The 26,789-nt window shown below is 45.4% G+C and overlaps 2 protein-coding genes across 2 annotated transcripts; one reads left to right on the forward strand and one right to left on the reverse strand.

Moving 5' to 3' along the window:
* Nucleotides 1-1,937: 1,937 nt before the first annotated feature.
* On the reverse strand, nucleotides 1,938-14,434 carry FAM124A (family with sequence similarity 124 member A). Its single transcript, XM_035111066.2, has 4 exons — nucleotides 14,370-14,434; nucleotides 11,941-11,972; nucleotides 4,466-5,196; nucleotides 1,938-2,738 (listed from the first exon to the last, which is right to left on the reverse strand). Exons 1-4 carry the CDS (start codon nucleotides 14,432-14,434, stop codon nucleotides 1,941-1,943), a joined length of 1,626 nt encoding a protein of 541 aa, XP_034966957.1. The 3' UTR covers nucleotides 1,938-1,940.
* Nucleotides 14,435-19,675: 5,241 nt separating this feature from the next.
* On the forward strand, nucleotides 19,676-24,890 carry C3H13orf42 (chromosome 3 C13orf42 homolog). The gene is made up of 3 exons (XM_035110627.2): nucleotides 19,676-20,485; nucleotides 23,245-23,395; nucleotides 24,644-24,890. The coding sequence occupies exons 1-3, from the start codon at nucleotides 20,069-20,071 to the stop codon at nucleotides 24,886-24,888; spliced, it is 813 nt and encodes a 270-aa protein (XP_034966518.1). The 5' UTR covers nucleotides 19,676-20,068; the 3' UTR covers nucleotides 24,889-24,890.
* The last annotated feature ends 1,899 nt before the right edge of the window (nucleotides 24,891-26,789 follow it).

Raw genomic sequence — 26,789 nt, forward strand, 5'->3', positions numbered from 1 at the left:
CAGATCAGTCTTCTCCAACCTGGTGCCCTCCAGGTGTTTGGGACTGCAGCTCCCATCAGCCCCACCCAGTGCTGGGTGCTCCACATGGGGAGAAGGCTCTGTTAGGTTATCCCCTGTCTTATAAATAGGCCCCACTCAATTTCCACACTAAGAAATGAATTATGAAAATTATGATTTGGCAACAGCACGCACCTACTAATCTAAATTGCTTTTTAACTTCTTGCTAGTGACATCCCCGTCCTCCAGACTGCTATGGTTGGCAAACTGTGTAACGATCCCTTTCTACCTTCTCAAAATGTGATCTTTGCCAAGGGATCAAGATAACAGAGTCTAAGGCAGGCATCCCCAAACTTTGGCCCTCCAGATGTTTTGGACTACAATTCCCATCATCCCTGACCACTGGTCCTGTTAGCTAGGGATCATGGGAGTTGTAGGCCAAAACATCCGGAGGGCTGCAGTTTGGGGATGCCTGGTCTAAGGTTTGATTCAAGACTAAAACCAGCCGTTAATTTATTAAAATAGCAAGGAAGTATTGTTTCCAAGTCTCATTTGAGATATTTGCCAGGAAAGTGACTGCCCATAGAGTGACGACTGTTACTGAAGAATTTTATTCCAAAATGAGGTTCCTCGACAGGAATAACCATAAATGCCTTTCCTGATAGGACTTTTTATAACTCTGTAAGCTTTTGCATTCCCTGCTCAATCCAGTAAGATCTTTAAGTGACAGTTCAGAGTTATCTACTTTAATCTGTTTAGCTGTGCTTTTCTTAGCTTCACAGCACTCCTGATCACACCAAGCAGCACCGTTAGAGCATGTCCTGCTATGGGATTTAGTTGGAACTCCTAGAGATGCTGTAAGATTATCAGCTAAGATGCTGAGAGATGGAATCTCAGGGCTCAAAAGAGTGACACATAGTTATAAGCAGTGGCCCAGAGTACCCAGAATACCGTCTCAATTAAGGCACCTAGTCCCTACAACGTCAAGTTTCTCTATCAGATAGCATAGCTGGTATTTTTCACTGGGTTCTAACTGGCTGACAGGCACTGCAACCAAACGGGAGGGAGTGCTTGGGTGGGTGGGAATGGGGGAAATCTACAAAACTTCCAACAGTACACAATGGAACATAAACACTGCACTCACTCCCCAAGTGAGAATATATGTAAAATCGTCATATTATCTTCAGAAAACCTTCAGCTTTAGCACTACAGCAGCCTGAGGGAGACAACAGCTAGCGGAAGAGAGACCTTGTGCTGGCCAGCATCAGTCAAAGGCTTTTTCCCACCTGACATGCTCCACCCTCCAGCCCTAGGAACCTTTCCCAGACCATGACTTCGAGAACAGCAGAAGCAGCTGGAAAGAGAGGAGTTCAGGGATATATATGTTGTGTGTCCCTGTTTCTCAATTTGATCCTTTTACATGGTTTTGTATGTTTTGTGGTATTTTGTGCCTTGTGACTTGCCGTTATTTTTACTGATTATAGTTTAGTCATTCTTTGTTGTGATTGTTAAGCGTAAACTGTCTAATTATCATTCGCTGGCATTTAATTTTACTGTTTACTATTCTATTCTAATGGATTATTGAATGTTGCTTTGATTGATGTAAGTGGCTTATTTTAAAGTTATGTTTTTATTATTGGATCAGATTGTTATTAGGTGTGTGTGGTCTTTGCTGCCTATTTTGTTGTTTCTTCAGCTTGCAAACCGCCTTGTGTATAGTAATGTAGAAGGCGGTGTGCAAATTAAAAGTGAAATGAAATCAAACTTACAAACTTACCACAAGATCCCAGGGCGGCACACAGGTCTTGGGCACAGGGTAGAAACCGGCTCAGTACCCAAGCACACTCTCTCTCTCTCTCTCTCTCTCTCTCTCTCTCTCTCTCTCTCTCTCTCTCTCTCTCTCTCTCTCTCTCTCACACACACACACACACACACACAGAGGTTCAGATGTAGAATTCTTCTTCTTTCTTTTTTCCACCACCGGTTGTTCTGCTGTCAGCAAAAGGGAAAACGGTTCCTCTTGGCAAACCTTTTATCTCAAAGGAACCTGCCGAAGGAGAACCTGAATGTGACTCTGAAGAGCTGGAAAACCAATCAAAAGAAAAAGGAGGAGAGCTGGAAGATAATTCAAAGATGTTACACTTGGCTGATGGCGATCTTCCTCGAGAGCCAGGCTGCTTAAATCTCTTGACACTTTGCTCTTGTATAGTATTCTTTGTCTTTGCTTCCACGTCATTACTGAACCCATCCGAAACTGAATAAGCCGAGACCACAGATAGATCAGCGAAGGCAAGTTTCATCCCTGTGTCCACATCAGTCTCCTGAACTCCTTCCAAGTCATCAATGTTAACTCTGCTTCTTGTCCTGTGCCCAGAAGAGAAAGTGCTTAATGAGTTTGGCTCACTGAAATGGAAAGATTTGGGGACCAGGGAAGAGCGCATTGTGGGCAAGCAAGCAAGAGACTTGCTTCGCTGAAATGAACCTGAGTCTGCAGAGGCTCCGCCGGGTCTCCCAGTGGAAAGTGCTTGGTTGTGATTTCTCAAGTCCTGCTGGGAAATGCCAAGGCACAGACTGGCATGGTGAAATGCAATGGAATAAACTGGTTTTGAAGGATCACTGGCTTTGTTGAGAGTCCATCTGCTGCTTTGGGGAAGAAAACTTGGAAGCCGTGTAACAGGAAGGTGCCTTGCAGGAGACGGTGAGGAAAACTTGTTCAGCTTACCACACTTCCTATACCGGGCCTGCTGTGAAGAAGAGGGATGAAGCCACATTAACAGAGCTGAATTATCTACTATTAAAAAGCCACTGGTTGCATTATTCAGTAACAGTAATTGGCTGGGGTGCCTGGAGCTTATGGGAGATGTAGTGGAAAAACATCAGAAGTGTACCAAGTTGATGAAGGCTACTATTTACCTTGGAGTAAGTCTTGTTGAATTAAATGTTAATTACTTCTGAGTAGGCATGCATTGGATTGCACTACAGAATCAGAACTTGTATCTTACAGCAGATTAACACTGCTAATATACAAAGCCCTAAGCCTTTTCTTCTTTCTTAAATGGTGGCATGGAAATAACTAGCTTATAAATAACAAGCATTGTGGAGAAATGTTATTTCCCGCCTTGGAGAACTACCCTCTCCCAGGGATAAAATCCTCCAGCTGGTTTAAGGAAAAGAACCACCACTGCATTGTTGCCTTTTCTTTCTCCTTTATATTTTTGGTTTCTGCAGGGCCATTAGTGCTGACAGAGAACTGCTTGTTTTGTGCAGAATGAGTCAGAAGCAAAGACCACAAGGAACATGGACTCAACTGGAGTCTGCAGTTCTAAGTAACAAAAGATCTATGTACAAACTGATACACTTATATCAGCAAGGCAATAAAGAATTGTTTCTGTCTTAAACAGAGCTGCACAGTTGCCAGACGTTGCACCATTTTATTCTGATCGCACTGTTGTCTAGATGATGCAAAGCCTAGCAACTATACCAATCTCTAAAAGTAAACATACCCATATCCTTCAAAAATCTTGCACCAGTTTCCCAAAGTTTCCCACTATTCCCACTAAAGGCACATAAGTCTTAGAATAAAATGATGCTATCCTGCTACGTTTTATACCAGACTCAGCTACTTCCATAAAGTTCCACAGGTTGCCTGATTAAACAGTAGAAAAAGAATCTGCTGCTGAACTAATTGTTTCCAAAGTTAAGCACCTTATTACAACTTGTATGTAAAGAGTGCCTGAGAAACTGATAGTAAATAATTTCCAACTTTCTGCTTTTAGAAAAGAATAGAATAGAAACGATACTTTATTGCCATTGTACGTAGTACGAAATTGAATGCCATCCCATAAAAAACAAAATAAAAACACAATTACAGCCACACACATTTCCACAACAGCTTGGTTCGCATATCATGGTAAAGTCAAACTATGGCTTACCAGGACCATGCAAACATAGAATCATAGGATTGTAGAGCTGGAAGGGATCCAAAGGGTCATCTTGTTCAAACTCCAGCAATGCAGGAATCTTTTGCCCAACATTGGGCTTGAACCCACGACCCAGAAATTCAGAGTTCCATGCTTTACCAATTGTGCTATCTCAAGCACAGCTTGCAGCACTTTGCTTTTGCTCTCATGCTGAGCTAAACCATGGTTTGGCTTAGCGTGTTAACTAAACCTGGATTCATGACTACACGATCTCCTGACTAACCACAACCTGCAGCCAAGAACACATGTATTCTATATTCTTCATCCTTTGAAAGTACTTTGCCAATATCGTCCTAAGAGTACTGCCTGTTGACGAATCAAATCAAATGTACTTACAATGTTATTGTTCCTGTAACACAGGTGAAAGACCTTTGTATAACTTTACACAGAATTGTGCTGCATATCCTTCAAACACATTCTGATTCCACCCCCCCCCCAATGCACGGCAACTTAAAATCTGCATTCCAGAATGCCACCTGGAGATTTACCTGCAGGAGGATCTTGTTCCCATCAGGATCTTCAGTTTGCCACCTGCCTTCACTGATCCGACTGCAAGGGTTAGGCAAGAGAGGCACCAGCTGCTCAATATCCTTTACTCGGAATTCCAGCACCGCTGACTCCGTGGGACTTGGCATATGGCCTTTGGGAAGCCTCTTCAAAGACAACTGAATATCAATATCCACATTGGAATAGACAGGAAAGACACAAAACCCTGCCTTCTTCTGACAAACCCGTCTCCTCAGAATTAGTTCGTAGAGCTTCATAACGCTGGCAAATTTTTCGTTCCTGCAGTAGATGGTGAAGCGTATTATTTCCTTCCCGTAATGCACTGGCCGTATGGCCCACAGAGGAGTGCCTTGCGCCAAGGTGAAAAAGTCCTGGCTGCCTGGCATGTAAGGGAGGAAGTTGCCATGCACCTGTTCGGTGTGGTGGTAATGCCAGGGCGGCCTTTGAAAGGACTTGTGGAGCTGCAAGATTGGCTCTTCGTCATATTCTTCCTTCAGAAAGAGGATTACCGCAAGGGCTGGCTGGGAGACTATGGCCTTGTCAGGCTTCCTTGGTTTCCCCCTTTCCGAAACACGGAAGAGTTGGAGATCCGGGTGGATCCATGCCAATAGGCTATCGATGGCTTGCTGGAGGACACCAGAGTCTCCTGGGTCTGCAATTAGGTGCATGCTAAGAAGGAAAGGATCCTGCACATTGTCCACAGAAAGCTCACCTGAATGGAGGAGGGGGGAAATCCTAGTCATTCTGGTTGGTTTGCAACACTTTATATTCAGTTTTCTAAAAAGGTGTGGCTTTCAAGTAACTAAATGAGCAAATGGAAGAACTTCCACTTGTTGTGCAATAGGACTCCCCCCACCATTTCTCCCCCCTGCACGTACCCCACACTGTCCCCAAATCTGCTCCAAAGGTTTGGGGAACCCCCCATAACAGAGTTAAGGTGTGTGGAGGGGTAATCCCATTGTGCAAGAAGTCATTTCACTCCTGCAAAGCGTTACTTGGAATACAACCCCTTGGAACTTGCCACAGGTTTGGGTCCCAAAGAGAGAATTCAGTCCATGTCTCCATCATAAATCTGCATACACCAGATAACCCAGAACTGCCAGTCCTGTTCCAACATATTTCTGGACCACTAGGCTCTCAGGGTTTAAGTGTGTCTTGTTCTACAGTCCAATGGTGCCCAAGTAAACAATATTCCTGATGGAGTAAACAGCACCCCAGACAGATTTCCCTGTGCTGCTAACTGAAATAGCCTCAACCACCCAGGGAGACACTCAAACCCCAAATTCAGTAACATAATAAAGGACTGGCTGCAGGCAAGGGGAGAACTTCTCTTCATTTTAAGCTGATGTGTGTTCCGGCTGCTCAGTTCCATCTCATTAATTCTGACGCCTGCATCAAGAGCTGCTGCCTAGCAGGCTTCAGAATCTGCGGTGAACATCTCTTCAATGCTCAGGAAGACTAAGGAGGAGATAGAGCACAGAATTTCATCAGCTGGATAGATGGAGCAAGAAATAAATTGGGAAAGAAGGAAAGAAGGCTAGTCCATCCATCTAGGCCAGGCATCCCCAAACTTCGGCCCTCCAGATGTTTTGGACTACAATTCCCATCATCCCTGACCACTGGTCCTGTTAGCTAGGGATCATGGGAGTTGTAGGCCAAAACATCTGGAGGGCCGCAGTTTGGGGATGCCTGATCTAGGCATTCCAGAAGAGGAACCATTTGTGAAATCCTGCCAAAAGTCTCAAGAAGGTGGTACGATGCCATACCCACAAGCCAGAATGCCGAACAGGCAAAGAACAGCCAACAAGTTGTCCTCTTTTACGCAAACATGGGCGATGTCACTTCAGATCATTCATCTGCCTGCCACACACAGATGACCAGCAGTTCTGCCTTTGATGCAAAGCAAAAATGTATCACTTCAGTCAGGATAATTAAAAGAGCCTGCAGTGATTTTACCAATCTCTTTCAATGTGAACCGACACTTTTAACCCTCCAGCTAGCAGACTGAAGAAGAAGAAAACAACAAAACCTTTAAATTTGGCATGGACTTTGAAGGTAAACGGCAAACCAACTTAAACTACAGTATATTTAACAGCCCAACTCGCCGCATGTAGGTCAGTAGAGAAGCCGCAAGTGAGACGATCCTTTTGTGTTTCACTCCTGGAGGTGTATCCACTTTGACAGATGTCACAACCATTTACAACGTGGCGGCAGGGAATGAGAAGCTTAGAAACTCACAAAACACTGAAAGCATCCCTCAAAGTAGAAATGTGCCAATAAATTCAGATGAAGACCAGGGTCACCTCTACACCATGCACATAAAGCACTCTTGTGCCACATTTAACCATCATGGCTTCCCCCAAAGAATCCTGGGAACTGTAGTTTGTTAAGGGTGCTGAAAGTAAGCCCTGCACAGAGCTGCAACTCTCAGCCAAAGACCCACCTAGTCCAACGTCCTCTTCTCACAGTGGAGAAGCAGGAAACTGAGCACAACAGCACTCTTTCTATTCAGTAACTAGATCCAAACTGTGTTAGAAACTCAGATATAGAATCTAATCGCCAAATGGCACCTTAAAACTAGATTGCGGTCGCCATAATGGAATGCCTAGGTGCTGCTTTAGTTGTTTGTTTTTGCAATGGGATTTATTATTATTATTATTATTATTATTATTATTATTATTACTACTACTACTACTAATTTCATTTCTATACCACTTTATATTTTAAAGTGGGGGAAACTCAAAGCAGTTTACAAACACATTGCAATCCAGAAGAAAAGAAATTCAGTCTTCAAGGAAATTATTTCGTATCCTTGGACTCACCTACATTGGCAAAGAAAAAACGCTTTATATGCATTGTATATGCATTATAATACTGTGACACCAGATGGCGCCATGGAGTTCTGTTTTTGCCAACTCAATTTCTCATACAAAGTTTACGACTCGTTTAACTGAAACACTTCTTTGGTTTGTCTAGATCCAGCCCTTCTCTAAGTGACATTTTGCTTTCCCCAGTCGTCAATGTGGCATCCCGAGATCTGCATGTGGTTGCAGTTGGAACCACACCACTCGCAAAACACGCCTGGCTAAATTTTAGGACTGGGTCCAAACAATCACACGCTTGAGGCATTATTGCTGCCTACACTTCTTATAAGGTATAGGCAACAGACGATCCAGCTTATTCTGCCTGGTTTTCATTAGCTACAATAAATATTGGTCCAGATCACAAGTGCTTACCCAAATGAACATAAGGAGAACCTGTGGATCCAGCCAGGTGTGTATGAAGTGGGGGGTGGAGGGAGCGGGCTGCCCCGGATGCCACTTGGGGTGGGTGACAAGATGGCCTCTGCCTCCCCCCAGCTGTAGAGTGGCTGGGGGTGCATGCAGTCAGTATGGGTGCCACTCGCGCAGCGTCCCTACGGGCATCTGTACAGGCTGCCTCTCGCATGGTGACCATACAGGCTGCCGCTCGTGCGGCGTCCCGCCCTGGGTGCCAGAGAGGGTTCCTCCACCGCAGGATGCAGCCAATGAATGGCCCGTGTAGTCCAGCATCCTGTATTCAAAGTGGCCAACTAGTTGCACAACAGCATTTTCTCTTCCTGCAGTTTCCAGCGACTGTGGAGGCAGAGCAGAGCAGAGGCCTCCAAGCCACCTTTTGCCTTGATTGGCACTATCAGCTGAAATCAGTATCAGGGGAAAGAACATTTCAGAACCTCTAATAACACAAATCCTGAAACCATAGTCACATGACTAGCAGCACCCAAGTACAGCTGAAGCAAAGAATAAGCAAGCTGGTTACTGTCGTCGCAAAATGCCTCGGGCACAGCCTGAATTTACCAGTCCACGCTCTCATTATCTGGGAAGGTTATAAAGGAAAGCAGCCTACAGTGGTACATCGGGTTACGAACAGTCCTGCTTACGAACGCTTCGTGTTACGAACTCCACCAACCCGGGAGTAGGTGTTCCGGGTTGTGAACTTTGCCCCAGGATACGAACACAATCTGCTTTCGAGGCCACAGGAGGGAATGCACGCCTCGGGTTAAAAACGCTTCATATTAAGAACAGACTTCCAGAACGAATTAAGTTCGTAACCTGAGGTACCACTGTGATTTACAGCAACAATGACAAGTAGGTGTGTTGATTTAAAGGTAAAGGTAAAGGGACCCTGCCCTGACCATTAGGTCCAGTCGTGACCGACTATGGGGTTATGCACTCATCTCGCATTATTGGCCGAGGGAGCCAGCATACAGCTTCCGGGTCATGTGGCCAGCATGACAAAGCCGCTTCTGGCAAACCAGAGCAGCACATGGAAATGCTGTTTACCTTCCCACTGTAGAGGTTCCTATTTATCTACTTGCATTTTGATGTGCTTTCGAACTGCTAGGTTGGCAGGAGCTGGGACCAAGCAACGGGAGCTCACCCCGTCACAGGGATTCGAACCGCCAACCTTCTGATCAGCAAGCCCTAGGCTCAGTGGTTTAACCCACAGCGCCACCTGGGTCCCATGTGTTGATTTATTTGCAGCCCTATCGTTTCCACACTAGCTGTTTTCTCTGGAATTGAGATAAATATTTCATTTCATTATTACATAACAGGACGGGAAGCCTTGGTTAGCCTGAGGCGCACGTTCCCTTTTGGGCAACCCTTCCAGAAACACAATTTTAATTTTGCTTCCAGTTGACTGCAGAAGAGCAGAGCCTCCACTGTGCTAAGGGGCTCTGGTATGGAAAGGAACCAAAACTTCCCATGATGCACGCTCATTTTCAGCCTAATATGTCCAGAGACGGGTGAGCTAGTCTTCTGTCTCGCTGCTGAGTGTGTGTCTCAGCTCCTCTAAAAACTAGGGTGACAGCCAATGATTAAGACGCTACCATGGAGGCAGTAATGGTCAAACTATTCTTGGTAGCCAGCCTCAAGTGCAGAAACAATCCCTAATAACTGATCCACAGCATCAGCGGGCAAAATCAAAGCAGAGCAATTTAACTGCTCTATCATACAAAGAGAGCTTATATAATACGGAACCTGTAATCTCAAGCAAGCAATTATCTGACGGGACAACGGAGTCTTCTCAACATCCTAGCCCTGAAAATATGCCTTTCTAGGACAGTCAAAGGGCAGCAAACAAAGTTTGCTCTGTCGGTTGTGTCAGACTAATCACTTTTCACCATTCCAGAGCCTTCCTGATGGAATCTCAGGTTCAGCCTTGGATGAATTCACCCCAATCATTCTGCTGTCGGCTGTAAGAGTGTTGGACTACACTTTCCATCATCCCCAACCATTGGCCATGCTGGCTAGGGCTGATGGGAGCTGGAGTCCAACTACATCTGAAGTGCCACAGAACTCCCACTAGAAAGTCATCTCCATAATGGGGGGCCTTTTCACCAGCCACAACAGAGTCTCCAACCACAGGGGCACACACTCCACACTGGTTAGGTTGCCAGGGGGCAGCCAGATATTGTTGTACTCTAACTCCCATCAGTCATAGCCAGCATGGCCAATCTTCAGGATAATGGGAGTTGTGGTCCAATGACATTTGGGTAGCACCCTTTTGGCTACCCCCAAGTTAGGCACTGGAATTTTCTTTCCAAACCAAAATGCCCACCTACTGAGTAGTAGTAGTAGTAATAATAATAATAATAATAATAATAATAATAATAATTTATTATTTATACCACGCCCATCTGGCCGGGTCTCCCCAGCCACTCTGGGCGGCTTCCAACAGAATAATAAAACACAACAATCTATTAAACATTAAAAGCCTCCCTGAACAGGGCTGCCTTCAGATGTCTTCTAAAAGTCTGGTAGTTGTTTTCCTTTTTGACATCTGTTGGGAGGGTGTTCCACAGGGCAGGCGCCACCACCGAGAAGGCCCTCTGCCTAGTTCCCTGTAACTTGGCTTCTCGCAACGAGGGAACCGCCAGAAGGCTCTCGGTGCTGGACCTCAGTGTCCGGGCAGAATGATGGAGGTGGAGACGCTCCTTCAGGTATACTGGACCGAGGCCATTTAGGGCTTTAAAGGTCAGCACCAACACTTTGAATTGTGCTCGGAAACGTACTGGGAGCCAATGTAGATCTTTCAAGACCGGTGTTATGTGGTCTCGGCGGCCGCTCCCAGTCACCAGTCTAGCTGCCGCATTCTGGATTAGTTGTAGTTTCCGAGTCACCTTCAAAGGTAGCCCCACGTAGAGCGCATTGCAGTAGTCCAAGCGGGAGATAACTAGAGCATGCACCACTCTGGCTAGACAGTCTGCAGGCAGGTAGGGTCTCAGCCTGCGTACCAGATGGAGCTGATAGACAGCTGCCCTGGACACAGAATTGACCTGCGCCTCCATGGACAGCTGTGAGTCCAAAATGACTCCAAGGCTGCGCACCTGGCCTTTCAGCGGCACAGTTACCCCATTCAGAACCAGGGAATCCTCCACACCTGCCCGCCTCCTGTCCTCCACAAACAGTACTTCTGTCTTGTCAGGATTCAACCTCAATCTGTTAGCCACCATCCATCCTCCAACCACCTCCAGGCACTCACACAGGACCTTCACCGCCTTCACTGGTTCTGATTTGAAAGAGAGGTAGAGCTGGGTATCATCCGCATACTGATGAACACCCAGCCCAAACCCCCTGATGATCTCTCCCAGCGGCTGCATGTAGATGTTAAAAAGCATGGGGGAGAGGACAGAACCCTGAGGCACCCCACAAGTGAGAGCCCAGGGGTCTGAACACTCATCCCCCACCACCACTCTCTGAACACGGCCCAGGAGGAAGGAGCGGAACCACTGTATAACAGTGCCCCCAGCTTCTGAGTAGCTTCTGAGATTGAGCTGGGATGGAGAAGAAGAGGCATACATGCCTCTGTGCCACCATGGGTGCAACACATGTACCACACAGTTGGGGTCCCTTCCCAGTCTGTGTTTGACTGTCGTCATTAAGTGCCACACAAATCTCGGAGAAAGGTCCACCTCCATCTCCCACCAGCAACAAAAGTCCTGGCTTGCCCAAACTGGCCTGAATTTCTTGACTATGCAGAGGCATGCACTTACTAGCCTATACAGTACTGTACGTGTTTACTTGAAGTAAGTACAAGTTACTTCAATACTCCCTGTTACTTCAATACTCCCAGGTAAGAATGTGTAGGATTGCAGCCTAAAGCCCCTTCCTATTACGGTAGTGGATGTTCCTCCATTTTCAGGCAATCTTTCTTGCTCCATACTAGTTCAGTTAGAGGCCCCCCCACCCACATACTCTCCCCTCTGCCTTGAAAATGTGCATCCCAAACAGGGCCGGGCCAAGACATTTTGGCACCAGCAGCAGTGGGTGGGTGATGTATTTCTTGGAGACTGGATCTGCTGCCCCTGTGGATCCTGCAGCCTGAGGGTGGACTGGCCCTGTCCCCAAAGCTTCCCACAAGTAGCTACGGCTTCATTAAGTGGACACTAACAGAAGAACAAATTTATACTCACTGCTCGAAGATGACACACAGCTGTATTCCGACCTGCAGTAAAAAAATTAAAAATGTTAAGTTCAGTAGGGCTGGCGAACAACGGGGACTTAGGTTATGTCATTATGGTTAGAGTGTCAGGCTAATCCCTGGGAGACCCGGGTTCAAATCCCCACTCAGCTATGAAGGTGTCTTTGGACCAGTCACCATCTTTCAGCCTGTTGAATCTCACAGGGTTGTTGCAAGTGCTCAGGAGGTTAGGGAGAGAACCATGTATGATGCCACGAGTTCCTTGGAGAAAGTCAGGATATGAATGCAGTTTTAAAAAAGCAGAAAACAACAGTATGGTCCATGTGGAAGCGAGGTCTTTAACTTCCTTGAAATAAGTTGGTTGGGGGGCTCTATTTTGGACTGCATGTATGAGAGGAATTGCAATTACAAGCTCATACTCAAATGGTGTAAATCACAATTTTCTCCATGAATGAATTAAGCCAGGGGTCCCCAGACTACGGCCTGGGGGCCGGATGCGGCCCAATTAGCGAGCCAATCCGGCCCGCGACGACCCCCGCCACCCGCCGCCGCCCGCTCTTATGGCGCGCAGCGCGGCAGCGCTCTTCTGGGTTGGGGAAAAAGCGCCGAAAATCCTTTCTGCGCATGCGTATGGGCCTCTCCCGACCCGGAAGAAGTCATTTCTGGTGCACTTCCGGGTCGGGGGAGGCCCATGCGCATGCGCACAAGGGATTTTCGGCGCTTTTCCCACCCTGGAAGCGCGCCGCCGCGCCAGTAAGCGCCCGTGCGCATGTGCACGGGTGCGCACTCCCCCGCCCGCCAGCCCGCACAGGCGTGCGCTCCCCCGCCCCGCCGCGCGATCGGCGCGGTGGGAACCGGCCCAAAGGCCAGTAAGTCTGGGGACCCCTGAATTAAGCCTTATTGCTTCCCCCCCCCCCGAAGATACATCTTGCTGCAAAAATATGTTTTGACTATTACATGCTGCATGAACAGTCTGCTTCTTTGGTTCATAAGATGATTATAAACCATCTTGGTTGAAAATGAAAATTGTGGGACAGTTAACACAGGGCATAAGAATATTCCCCTGCTTGTCCATACACAGAAACGTTAGAATGTGCTGTATGGCCCAGACCATATGCAGACACATCCCTTACACACATGTATATATATGTGCCTATGCAATCTGTCTGAACACACACAAGCATACACAGTGGTGGGAGTATGTAGACAGGGCTGTGTGCACATACACAATGGTCACTGATCACATTGTACATGTAGAGGTCGTAATGCACAAATGCACCCAAGATAAAATATGAAACGGCCCTAAAATTTGGAGACACTTGAATTCCATTGCATTTCTGAATTGCAGGGTGTATGTACCTCAAACATGTCCATTCTGATTGCCAGCCTACGATTTACGCTGCTGCCTGGATTCTGCTCCCAAGTTCCTACTCACCAAAGCTTTTTATGCCCCATATGGGCAGTTTATTAACAACAGGGTACTTGTAATGATATAAGATCTTTCTCTCCTCAGCCCTTTTAGAACATTATATATACCCACATATAAAATCTACCCAATTTTTTGGGTTATTTTTCAATATCACTACTCTCACTGAAACTGTTCTGCAAGGAAAATGGTTGTGCACTGATTATAACAAATCATGCACAGAGGCATTATGTTTGAGGCAAAATCCTCACCTCTATTTGAACACGTTCACCTTTTTGTTTTTTTAAGGATCAAACATTTGTCCAAGTTTTGCTGAAGAAGAGCTTAGCTGGAAAGGCAGGCAACATTAAACTTTGGAAGTTCTATTAATTAACTTTCTTTTGCTAATATTTCCTACACAAACACCCCGCCCCACCCCAGCTGTAAGAACGCACAAATCCCTCAATCACAGCTCACAAGCCCCTTTACTTTTAGGGTCAAAGCAGAAGTTTAGGATTTGTGCCAGTCGGATGGCTCCATCATAGAGCCTGAGACTCTTCATCTCAGAGTCGTGGGTTCGAGTCCCACGATGGGCAACGGATTCCTACGTGGTTGGGAGTTGGACTAGATTGACCACCAACAGTCCCTTACAATTACATGATTATACTAGGGTTTGGGAGAGGGTTGGACTATATGACCCTCGGGGTCCGTCCCGACTCCATTACTGTATTTAAGGTTTGGGGAAGGGTCTAGCGCGGGATGGGACGAGGCGAGGCGCAAAAACGCTCCAGGAGCGGATCCGGAGTGGGGCTCGTCGTTGTTTCCTATGGGTTTCCCCTATATTTAACGGCTTGTTGCCCTTTCGTTTCGATGTTTCTTCTTCAACGCGCGTCCGCATCTGAAGCGGATGGGCATCTCTCTGTCCAGGGAAAGGGAGCGGAGGTTGAGACCGGGGACCGGGATGCAGGACTCCAGAAGCCCCCGGTGCCGGGGTGGGGACTCAACTCACTACTCACCCGGCCGTCTCGGCTCCAGAGTCCGCGGCCTCGTCCTGCCAGCGGCCGCCCCCTTTCCGGCGCATGGCGCAGCGGCTGCTCCGGCTGCTGCTCCTTCTCCTCCTCCTTCTTCTTGCCGGGCTGGGTGGCGGCGAGGGCAGATGCTGGAGGAGGGCGAGGGAAGGGTCGGTGGGCGGGTCTCCCGCGCTGCCCCCTGGGCGGAAGGTCCGTCTTCCCGGCGGAGATTTGCCCGGCCAGGCGGCTGCAGGCGCGCGGCGCTTCTCTCCGCGGCGCTTCTGCGGCGGAGGATCCGCGCGATAGAAAGCGTCCCGGGACCCGTCGGTGGTGGCAAGTGCGCGCGCACGCGCGCGCAGGAATATAGCGCATAAAGAAAGGAGGATGCCATGCCGCCGGGTTTCAGCCCGGCAGAGATTGAAAATCATCATCAACAACAATCATCACTTTTATTATGTATACCCCGCCCATCTGGCTTGCTTTCCCCAGCCGCTCTGGGCAGCTTCCAGCACATATTAAAACATCATAAAACGTCAAACCTTAAAAACGCATGTCTTCCAGTTTTATCAACGTTTTGTACACGTGTTGAAGATCAAAGCTAAGCTGAAATCTAAAGTTGCAATTTTTAAAAAATATCTCATCCCATTTTTTGAGTTATGAGGGTTGGAATTAAAAAAAAAAAGAAAGACAATTTTAGCCTACACAAACACCTTAAAAGCTCAGCCCGGAATTGAGATATTTCAAAACTAAAAATACCGATCTCTTCAGAACGTCATGGGCTTTAATATGATATGTCACATGATTACTTTAAATTTTAAAGTTACAAAATTTAATTTTTTAAAAAGTGATTAAAAATTAATATGATTTCAAAATTCCAAAAAATGTATCGATTATTTAATATTTCTAAGAGCTACCTGCAAAATGTCATATTGGGGTCTCAATAGGATCACATTTTTTAAAAAATATTTGTACACACATGACAGCCTTTTGGGGTTCTATTTAGGATAAACGAGTCTTCTTGGAGGAAAATATAACAGAATAAACATGACTTCAAACTATAATATCAGTTGCTTCAGGTAACTATAATATCAGTTGCTTCTTTAGAAAGTTATTCAATTAAAAGGTATCTGAGAAGCTAGTCAGGGTCTTATTTTAAAAATGTTTTCCAAAGCAGAGTAATAGCTTGCTGTTGCAGAATAGAATTAACACTTTGAATATAATAATCATAATCATAATAATTTATTTATACCCCGCCCATCTGGCTGGGTTTCCCCAGCCACTCTGGGCGGCTTCCAACAGAACATTAAATTACAATAATCTATTAAACATTAAAAGCTTCCCTAAACAGGGCTGCCTTCAGATGTTTCCTAAAAGTCTGGTAGTTGTTTTTCTCTTTGACATCTGGTGAGAGGGCGTTCCACAGGGCAGGTGCCACTACCAAGAAGGCCCTCTGCCTGGTTCCCTGTAACTCACAGTGAGGGAACCGCCAGAAAGTCCTCGGAGCTGGACCTCAGTGTCTGGGCTGAACGATGGGGGTGGAGACGCTCCTTCAGGTATACTGGACTGAGGCCATTTAGGGCTTTAAAGGTCAGCACCAACACTTTGAATTGTGCTCGGAAACGTACTGGGAGCCAATGTAGGTCTTTCAGGACCGGTGTTATGTGGTCTCGGCGGCCGCTCCCAGTCACCAGTCTAGCTGCCGCATTCTGGATTAGTTGTAGTTTCCGGGTCACCTTCAAAGGTAGCCCCACGTAGAGCGCATTGCAGTAGTCCAAGCGAGAGATAACTAGAGCATGCACCACTCTGGCGAGACAGTCCGCGGGCAGGTAGGGTCTCAGCCTGCATACCAGGCTGAAAGAATTCTTGTTAGTTCATGAAAATTACAACTTAATACATGTCAAACAAATTTATGACGCAGCTTGAACTCTTTAACTCAGGCATCCCCAAACTGCGGCCCTCCAGATGTTTTGGCCTACAACTCCCATGATCCCTAGCTAACAGGACCAGTGGTCAGGGATGATGGGAATTGTAGTCCAAAACATCTGGAGGGCTGAAGTTTGGGGATGCCTGCTTTAACTGGTGCCGATATAACATCCCTTCAATCTAATTCTTATTTTCAACAAATGAGGAGTATAGGGGAAAAAAAGAAATGTTCCTAAAACAACGCTTTGATCAAGGGAACGCAAGGATTCCATTGCTGCTACATCCAGTCCAACAGAAATTGTGACCAAGGTCTACTCCTTTAGTAATGAGAGTGAGAAGTTCAACATTGAAGGAGGCACAAAATCTCTGTTCATGTCAAGCCTTGATGCCTGAAAGAAATGCTTCTTATTTATGTATTTATTGCTGCTTTGGACAATTTAGTTCAAAGGTGATTAGAAGTAATGTGAGCTCATCTTGTCATTTAAACACGGACCAGAATGATACAGCTTTGCCATTGCTGTATTGAAACTGCTGTACCTTTACTTCTTAAAACAGACCATGCACTTCGTTGCTCTTGCTGTTTTGTTTCCTATAGATAATCCTTTCTGCAGTTAGCAAAACTATGATGAAGAAGAAGATGACAACTCACGGGAGCCTATTAAGCACACGTATTTGCCATAACCATGTTAGAGTCAAGCAGCTATATGCAAGAACTAAGTATAAGAGCTGCCTTTTCAAAGCAGGTAATCTTATAGGCTATGAAATATTTAGCTAGTCCATTTGATCAGTTCCTCCCTGCATCTTTGGAAAGATTTTAGTTATGGTTTGATACTTCTATGCCCATCTTGTGCTTTTAAATTAGGAGCACTGTCTTACCTCTTGAAACTACAGTATATGCACTGCTGGGTACATTTACATGCAATTCTGCAATAAAGTCACAGCTTTAAATCTTCAGTATTCCAGGCATATTCAGACCCTTTTGATACAACTGAGAACATGATAGCTAGTTTTACTATGGTTTATATCCATCAATGGAGAATAATAGAATCATAGAGTTGGAAGAGACCACAAGGGCCATCCAGTCCAACCCCCCTGCCAAGCAGGAAACACCACCAAAGCATTCTTGACATATGCCTGTGTATGGTCAATATACTGCATGGTCAATGGTAAGGGATATGGGGAACTGTTGTCCTACAGATTTTGCTGAACTACAGTGGTACCTCACAAGACGAACGCCTCACACAACGAAAAATTTCCAAGATGAAAGCGGTTTGCGATTTTTGAAGACCCACAAAACGAAGTTGTCTATGGCCGTGCTTGTGGCCAGGGGTGACGTCCACGGCCGCCGCTCCTGCCTCCTGCGGTGGCGTGGCACTCATCGCCTCAGCCTTGCCCTCCTCAGTGGTCATGGCGGCCTCCGCAGCTCCTCCCTGGCGGGCTGGCGGGCAAGCACGGGCCGCTTCTCTCCCTCAGCGATCCGGCAGGAGCAGCAGCGGGGCTCGCCAGGCGGCCCTTGGCGGCAACAGCAGCAGCGCCTGAAGGAGCAGAGGCTACGGCGGGAGGAGACCCCTGGCCTGCCTCCTGCTTCCCCCTCCCCAGAGCCTTAAAAACTTCCGGCCATGGCGGGTGAGTCGGCACCTTTTTTTAACGCTCCCCCCCCCCCAGGAACGCATTAATTAAATTTCAGTGCATTCCTATGGGAAACCGCGCTTCACAAGATGAAATTTTCGCAATACGAAACGGCTCGTAGAACGAATTAATTTCATCTTGTGAGGTACCACTGTACAAGTTAACCATCCCTGCCCTAGAGCAATTTGTGAATAGTGGTTATTCATTGACAGTCTCTAATCCCACCCCCGGTGCATTCTGAATTTCATTCTAACTTCCAGTTTCTCCCATTGCATACCTCATGCCGAAATGGACCAAACCAGTCAGGACTGGAACGGGCCTTAAGTATCCTCCACTGGAAGTCAAAATGCAACACTCCTTGAAATAAGAGCCCAGTGTGGTTTCTTCACATGGAGAATTAATAATGGTTTTGGTCCTTGACTCGGTGGTTTGGGTCTAAAGTACTTTACATTCTGGCACATGAGGTTTTGATAGATGTTGCACTGAAGTCTGCGTGACGTCAGAATAAAAATGTCTATGATTCCTGAAGAGGAAATCCCAGAAGGCTTGTGCTTTCCAAGAACTGTTCGTTGCTTTGTAGCTATATCATAGCATCATCAATCGGTATTAATTATTCTTTGTATACCTGCTTTCTCAGATGAGAGAGAGAAAGTTTGGGGATCATGTTTCTTTAACCAAGTTGGAAAAAATATAGTATCTGGCGAGTGCTCTCTCTCTCTCTCTCTCTCTCTCTCTCTCTCTCTCTCTCTCTCTCTCTCTCTCTCTCTCTCTGTGTGTGTGTGTGTGTGTGTGTGTGTGTGAGAGAGAGAGAGAGAGAGAGAGAGAGAGAGAGAGAGAGAGAGAGAGAGAGAGAGAATATAATGGAATAATGGAATAAGATAAGAGGGAATAAATCTTTGGAAGAAATTTAAAGTGCAAACAGTCATTCACTTTGGGTTGATTGATTTTCTTTTGATCCTTATTACACATTTGGTCTTTACCAGGCATCCCCAAACTGCGGCCCTCCAGATGTTTTGGTCTACAACTCCCACGATCCCTAGCTAACAGGACCAGTGGTCGGGGAAGATGGGAAGTGTAGCCCAAAACATCTGGAGGGCCGAAGTCTGGGGATGCCTGGTCTTTACCAACCACATTTTAAATCATTCAAACCATGAAATCCAGGTTCCTCAGTAGCATTCTATGTCCATGAGACTCCAACTCTCATGCAGCCTTGTTCCACATTTGGGTAGGGTCTCTGGCCATTCAAACCCTGCCGACTGCATGCTCCTCACCAGCATCCTAAATCCATGTGCAGCCCAACTCTCTCTTTGTCCGGGGCCTGGGCTGCATCAGGAGTCAGTGCAAAATGACAGTGGGGAGTCTCCTTTCACAAGATGAGAGCAAAATGTGCACCAAGATTGTGTATAGTATACAAAACACGGAGCCCAACTAACAGAGACTGTGTTAGTATTGAACAATCTGTTAAGCTGGCTTTGCTAATAAGTAAACATCTTCAGCCAGCTTTGTTTATTAGGCACGTGTGTTTTGGAACACAGTTTTCTTTTATGGCCAGCCTCCCATGCTCAGGCTGCTGTAGGGGGTGTAATGGATCTGGATATCCTAGTCCACTTTATTCTCAACAATAGTGTTATCAGATAGCTGCAACCATCTCTCTGTTGCCATAGCACAGAAAACAAAACCTCTTCAGACACCACAGTTGAACTGCTGCCTGGTTTTGCAATGTGCTTATCCAGTATAGAGCTCAGCGGTGGAAATGCAGGGGGAAACTGGTTGGCTGGCATCTTTTAGTTTAGCCTTATGAAATCCTCATCTGTTTCTCATTGCCACATAACAAAATGTGTTTTGCTTTATTCTTCATTTATAGTTCAGTACCATGGCCAGCACAACGAAGGCAGTAAGCTGTGCGACCCTTAAGGAGAACTAAAACGCCGGCATGTTAAGGAAAGACGTGACCGAAGAAATTGGTGCGATTTCATCACCTGCAATTGTCTGAAATAAACAGATAGATGCAAGTGGGCAGCTGAATCTGCAAGAAACCGGCTTCTAACTACAAAAGGGCACATGGCAAAGTGTCAGCTTCTACTGCAGGCAAGAACCATGCATTGAATTGAGCCTCATATGATAGATGGATGAGGTGAAGAAGGGGCTGCACGATGCTCAGGAAGATCCACTCAATATTTCACCCCAACTCCCGCAGGAGAAGCCTGACTGATGGGATCCCTACTGGCGATGGCTCTGCAGTCCGCTTGATCCGAAGCACCTCTATGTATGTGCTTGGAGATGTGGATAATAAATTCAGTGAGCCTTTGAAAAAAAGCAAAAGTACCACCAGCCTGGATTCAGTTGCCTGCCTCCACCTGAAGGAAGAAGAACGGGCATGGATGTACTCAAAGACTCAAGACTGTTTGCAGTACTTGCAAGACTTGCTAGCTTTGAGGAAAAAATACATTGAGAGCATCAAAGATCTGAAATCCAGTGACAGGGCATCTGATATTTCCTCAGTGTCTACAAAATCTTCCAAGACAAGACAAAAGTCACCAGCCACGCCTCCACCACTACAGTCTTCCAAGGTAGGAGCTATTGCATCACATGGCTAAGAAAACATTGCTTATAGAAGTTTAATAAACATGTGCACAAGAGAAGCGAGACCCACAAATGTGATGTGCTTCTCTCTGCAATACCTCCATTGGGGCCATTCCCCGTTCAGTTTTTCGCACACATCCATTACACAGAAGTATCAAATACAACTTACACTTCATTGCGCTATTGCTCTCACATACAAACACTGTTCACCTAAAAGCGGGCTATTGCTGCGGCAGTATTGAGTCTTCAAACCCTAACCCTTCCCATAAGTCTAGAGAGATGGCGACTACTTGGTTTTTTAAAAAAACAAAAGCAAAATTCTGAGCAGCTGAAATGTGACACTTTCTCAGCAGGTGAGGCCATGACTGCAGGGAGTCTAATTTCAAGAAAGTGAAGCCATGCTTTTTTTTTGCAGCCGGTAACTAAGGAAGCATCAACAATGCTAGATTGTGTTTAATGGTCTCTCTTTTGGATAAGTTTCTCTCTTGCTGTTCTTTAGAAAAAGAATACCATTAGTTTTATGCAAATCAATGTGTTCCATGCTTTAATTTCTCTATTAGCATGGCAGCTGCTCTCAGATTGTTTTTTAAAAAGGCTTTCATTTCACAAGCAGGTATGTTATTAGGTGTGTTATTCAGAAGAAGAAGAGTTTGGATTTGATATCCCGCTTTATCACTACCCGAAGGAGTCTCAAAGCGGCTAACAATCTCCTTTCCCTTCCTCCCCCACAACAAACACTCTGTGAGGTGAGTGGGGCTGAGAGACTTCAGAGAAGTGTGACTAGCCCAAGGTCACCCAGCAGCTGCATGTGGAGGAGCGGGGAAGCGAACCTGGTTCCCCAGATTACTAGTCTACCGCTCTTAACCACCACATCACACTGAGTTGCTTACTCCTTTGCAGCAGTGCCAATAGTGATTTACAGTATAGTGCTATAGGCACACTAAACAGCATCCTAACAGGGTGATTACTATATTTGTTTACTCAGAAGTAAGTCCCACTATGGCCAATGGAACTGACTGATAAATGTTTATGGGGTTGCTTCCCACATGTGGAAAAACATGATGTAACCAATGGAACCCTTAAAATGTGCTCTTTCACTATTTAAAAAGGGCGATACTGGGTCTGGGTGCATGAGCCTATAGGAGAGGCTCTCACTAGATCTCACACACTTGCTTACACATACTTGTCACCTTCAGTAATGCTTTGCATGCCACAGCCTGGTAGGGAAAGGGAAAGGGAAAATGCAGTCACAGAGATGGCTGTTCAGCATGAATCCTGCAGCCTGGAGCCAGCTGGAAAGGGGAAATTGCGCTTTCCCAGAAATATTGGGACCCTGCTGGCAATGTGGCTACAAGTAATTTATCCTATGCTCCCAGTGGGTAGCATGCATAAATCTGGTAAACTTTAGCAGTAATATTTACAAAACGTTGTGTAATCTAATCCGAACATATGTGGGAGTAAGCCTCATAGAACTGAATGGGTCTTACTTTGACAATACAGGAATAGGATTGCATTGTAAACTGTGCATGATTAGTTATCCTTGAAACAGGCTATTAGGTAATTATTATTATTCACAGTTTACAGAAAACAAAGTGAGATTTTGGGGGGGGAGGGGCAGTGGCTTCATTCAGTGAGTTCATGGCAAGGCAGGGATAATGTTCCTGTCCTCATAAGAATAATTATTTTTACTTCACAGAGAACCCAAGTGATTCTCCAGGCTCACAGAAGGAATGAGAGTAGGCTCCAGGATTTCTGTTTTAAGTAATTATTTCTGCAGCTATGCTCCTATATTCATTACTTCATCTAATCCCCCTTCAAGTTGATCTACACAATCAAGCAGAACCACACTAGAGGGTGATTCAATATCAAGTGATAGAACTTTCTTACTTCATGTCATCCAATTTTCTTAATATTTTTTATATTTGTTGAATGATCAAAACTAAGTTTAAATCTAAAATTTAAGCTTTTTATCTCATCCCATTTTTGAATTATGAGGGTTAGAAAATTTTAAAAAATGACAATTTTGGCCTTGACGGACTGCACAAAAAAACTTAAAAGCTCAGCCCAGCATTGAGACATGTCAAAACTAAAAACACCAATCTCTTCAGAACTTCATGAGCTTTAATATGATGTGTCACAATAAGGACTTAATTTAAATTTTAAAGTTAAGTTACAAAATGCTGGGCTGAGCTTTTAATGCCAAAATTGTCGACTTTCTGAAAAGGTTTAACTAAAAGATGTTGATTGTGATTCAGCAGGAAATGCTCTTCCCAGAACGGAAAAGTGGCCATGGGAAACCACCTAATGAAATTTTCCTGCAGTAATGCAGTTGTCAAGAGTGCAGGAACTTTGGCAGAAAAATGTGGCAACTGTAGATATGAGAAATGGTTCATTAAAACAACCCACATGGGGGTAGAACATTTGAGAATATAAGTGAACCTTGAACTCACAATTTCCATCACATTGGCATTCTGAGCCAGAGCACAACATTATTTTGATTGAATCCAACTCTCCAAATTAAGCATAAAAAAACAACTTTAAAATGCAGGCCAAAGATAAATAAGCAGCAATGGGTTCAAAGAACAATTTAGCCGGTGATCAGAGATTGTTTTGCTGAACAACATTTGCAAGTCCGCTTCCACCATTTTGGTCCCACATTTTGTATCCTTGAATATTGGGTTGTTTTTTGCAACAGCAAAGTCTATTTGTTCAAACCGAACTCCTGTCATATTATTCTGCTCAACAGATCTCAGCAGAGAGAAAAGGCTCACAGCTCAATTCCGACGTAACCGAGGCAATAGCTTATTTTGACTCAATTATTGCCGAGCTAGATGCAGAAAGGCATCGGAAAATTGTTGTGAGGGATCATCCGCCACACGCAGATGTTGATTTTGATGGTAAGTAGGCATACAATGCAGGGAGCTGCTGAGTGACCATAGACAAAAGACATATGGAAATGAAATAAAATCTATCATAATAAAGTTCATGAACAAATTTAAAGTTAAACCCCATAATGTAAAAGCTTGACTGGCAGAAATAATAATAATAATAATAATAATAATAATAATAATAATAATAATAATATATTTATACCCCGCCCATCTGGCTGGGTTTCCCCAGCCACTCTGGGCGGCTTCCAACAGAAGAATAAAATAATCGATTAAAGATTAAAAGCCTCCCTAAACAGGGCTGCCTTCAGATGTCTTCTAAAAATCTGGTAGCTGTTTTCCTCTTTGACATCTGATGGGAGGGTGTTTCACAGGGCAGGTGCCACTACCGAGAAGGCCCTCTGCCTGGTCCCCTGTAACTTGGCTTCTTGCAACAAAGGAACTGCCAGAAGGCCCTTGGTGCTGGATCTCAGTGTCCGGGCAGAACGATGGAGGTGGAGACGCTCCTTCAGGTATACTGGACCAAGGCCATTTAGGGCTTTAAAGGTCAGCACCAACACTTTGAATTGTGCTCAGAAATGTAACTGGTGTCCTGTTTTACAAGCAACTACCCACTGGGGAAAGGTCCAGGTGTTACCTTTCCTTCTGACATTACTTGCCCTGTGGCCTTTGGGGAATGATTTGGTAAAACTTCCCCTATGATGCAAACCAACAAGCAGGAAGTATTTTGGGTGAATTTCCCTCAGAGCCACTGAGGGGTGTTCAAATGTCCAGAGGATCATTGTACCTTTGGCTCTGCACACTCATCCTTTCAGTCAGCAAATAACTTCAAATAAAATCCAAAGGGGATGCAGGCAGGAGTCCTGCAGAGAGGGGGGGGGGACCACATTATTCCACTGGGGTGAAGCATTGAGTGTCTCCATGCTGGAGGAAAAGGAAGTTTGTTTGGCTCGGAGTATGCCAGGAACGGCTGAAAAATTATGCAGTTGACCATTAGGTAAGCAAATTGACAGGTTGGTCCTGCCAGAAGCAGGCCAAGGAAAACAAGGTGCTTGTTTCTTTGGTCAGCCAGACTTCTAGGGTTGTTCGACATACTATGGTTAAAAGAAATCTTGGCTTAATGTTGCAGGTGAACATGGCCAATGTTATTGGGTGATGTGAGCACCCTTCCAAAATGATTTCAGAAAGATCTTTCTTTGTTAAATCTTCATGCTGCTCTGAAGGTGTATTCATTCCAACTTTGGTTCCCTCTTTCAGTCATTGCTAGCTCACGGGAGCACAGTTTGCATTCCAACTGGATTCTACGGGCCCCTCGGAGATGTTCCCAAAATGCTGTCCAAGGAGGAAAGACGACAAGCCAATCGGAGAGAAACAGCCATGGAAGAACCATTTGCTCCAGAAAGAAACTAGAAAGATATCCAATATATCTACCTAAGGCTGTGGAGGGAGCATTCAATACTTTGAAGTTTAAACCCAAAGTGTGCCCAAAAGTACAGCTCTGATCTGGAAGTAAAATGAAATGCCCAACGTGGAGTTCCTTACATATGAGGGCAGACCATACAATCAAGGGCCTTTATGCATAGTTGGGATTTTTTGCATGAAACACTTGACGTAGTAGCTATCTTTTCGATGCATATGGCTCACGGTTCTTCCCTTGAGATTGCACTTCAACAGAAGGGGCACTGAACTTCCTAAATGCAGTATTTTATAGGCTGGAAACTGTGACATTCTCTGCCCCCACCCTGCAAATCACACACAATCTAACTGTCTTTACCATGTAGAATTTAATACTGGTAGTACAGGTGTCACGATGACCTATTGGACCTTTCCGGTTATGTTGTAAGATATGGGCAAGACAACACCTCCTCCCTCGCGGTCATAAAACTTTGTCAACTTTGTTTATATTGTGGTGTGTGTGTGTGTTTTTTAAAGTATTTGATGGCCAACCATGCTATACCCAGCTAAACAACCCTAAAATTGGAATACCCATCTAGGATTTGTTTTTTAAGTGGCAAAGAGCAGCCGGACTACCTACATTCTTACAATGTTGTGAACCTCTTAAATAAAGTATTTTTTATGTTAACATTTATAACCTGATTTTCCTGATGATTGTTGGCCTTTTTGTTGTACGTTCTCCCTTCTTCCGCTGCAGCACAAATGAAGCTCTTCATGAAGCAATTGCATGCCTATACATATCCATCCACTAGGTGTGCACAGGAGCCCGGATTCAAATAGGAACTATTAAATTTGTCCCAAGAACCCAAAAGGGCTTTAGGACACAGTCCTACATTCATTCATTTTTTACGAAATAATTTTTATTTGGTTTTACAAGTGTAGAATTGTAACAGTACAAAATACATATCCATATTAAGAGATTTCTCTGAATCTCTAGATATCCCACTTGGAATATAAAATATCCCAAGAACTATTGTTCTGCCATCAAGATGCTTCCGTGACGCCCCCCCCCCCGCCCCCCACGTATTGGGGTAAAAAAAAATGTAAAATAAGGTTTTTCAAACAGGCAAAAACCAGTCCAGAGAAACAGTCTTCAGCACTCTTATTAATAATAATAATAATAATAATAATAATAATAATAATAATAATAATAATAATTTATTTATACCCCGCCCATCTGGCCGGGTTCCCCCAGCCACTCTGGGCGGCTTCCAACAAAACAGAAATTCTAAAATACAGAAATCCATCAAACATTAAAATACAGAGATCCATCAAACATTAAAAGCTTCCCTAAACAGGGCTGCCTTGAGATGCCTTCTAAAGGTCTGGTAGTTGTTGTTCTCTTTGACCTCTAGTGGGAGGGCATTCCACAGGGTGGGAGCCACTACCGAGAAGGCCCTCTGCCTGGTTCCCTGTAACTTGGCTTCTCGTAGTGAGGGAACCGCCAGAAGGTCCTCGGAGCTGGACCTCAGTGTCCGGGCAGAACGATGGGGGTGGAGACGCTCCTTCAGGTATACCGGACCGAGGCCGTTTAGGGCTTTAAAGGTCAACACCAACACTTTGAATTGTGCTCGGAAACGTACTGGGAGCCAATGTAGGTCTTTCAGGACCGGTGTTATGTGGTCTCGGCGGCCGCTCCCAGTCACCAGTCTAGCTGCCGCATTCTGGATTAGTTGTAGTTTCCGGGTCACCTTCAAAGGTAGCCCCACGTAGAGCGCATTGCAGTAGTCCAAGCGGGAGATAACTAGAGCATGCACCACTCTGGAGAGACAGTCAGTGGGCAGGTAGGGACTCAGCCTGCGTACCAGATGGAGCTGATAAACAGCTGCCTTGGACACCGAGTTGACCTGTGCCTCCATGGACAGCTGTGAGTCTAAAATGACTCCCAGGCTGCGCACCTAGTCTTTCAGGGGCACAGTTACCCCATTCAGGACCAGGGAGTCCTCCA

The sequence above is a fragment of the Zootoca vivipara genome, chromosome 3 (assembly GCF_963506605.1).
Source record: "Zootoca vivipara chromosome 3, rZooViv1.1, whole genome shotgun sequence".
NCBI classification, from domain to species: domain Eukaryota; kingdom Metazoa; phylum Chordata; class Lepidosauria; order Squamata; family Lacertidae; genus Zootoca; species Zootoca vivipara.

Bases quoted from the DNA above. Each gene is read 5' to 3' on its own strand.
- FAM124A (XM_035111066.2), bottom strand. From the start codon at position 14,434: ATGCGCCGGAAAGGGGGCGGCCGCTGGCAGGACGAGGCCGCGGACTCT. The intron at 11,973-14,369 runs GTGAGTAGTGAG...TTTTTACTGCAG, and splicing joins TCTGGAGCCGAGACGGCCGG to GTCGGAATACAGCTGTGTGT. The intron at 2,739-4,465 runs GTAAATCTCCAG...TCTTCACAGCAG, and splicing joins GGAACAAGATCCTCCTGCAG to GCCCGGTATAGGAAGTGTGG.
- C3H13orf42 (XM_035110627.2), top strand. From the start codon at position 20,069: ATGCTCAGGAAGATCCACTCAATATTTCACCCCAACTCCCGCAGGAGA. The intron at 20,486-23,244 runs GTAGGAGCTATT...TCTGCTCAACAG, and splicing joins CACCACTACAGTCTTCCAAG to ATCTCAGCAGAGAGAAAAGG. The intron at 23,396-24,643 runs GTAAGTAGGCAT...TCCCTCTTTCAG, and splicing joins CGCAGATGTTGATTTTGATG to TCATTGCTAGCTCACGGGAG.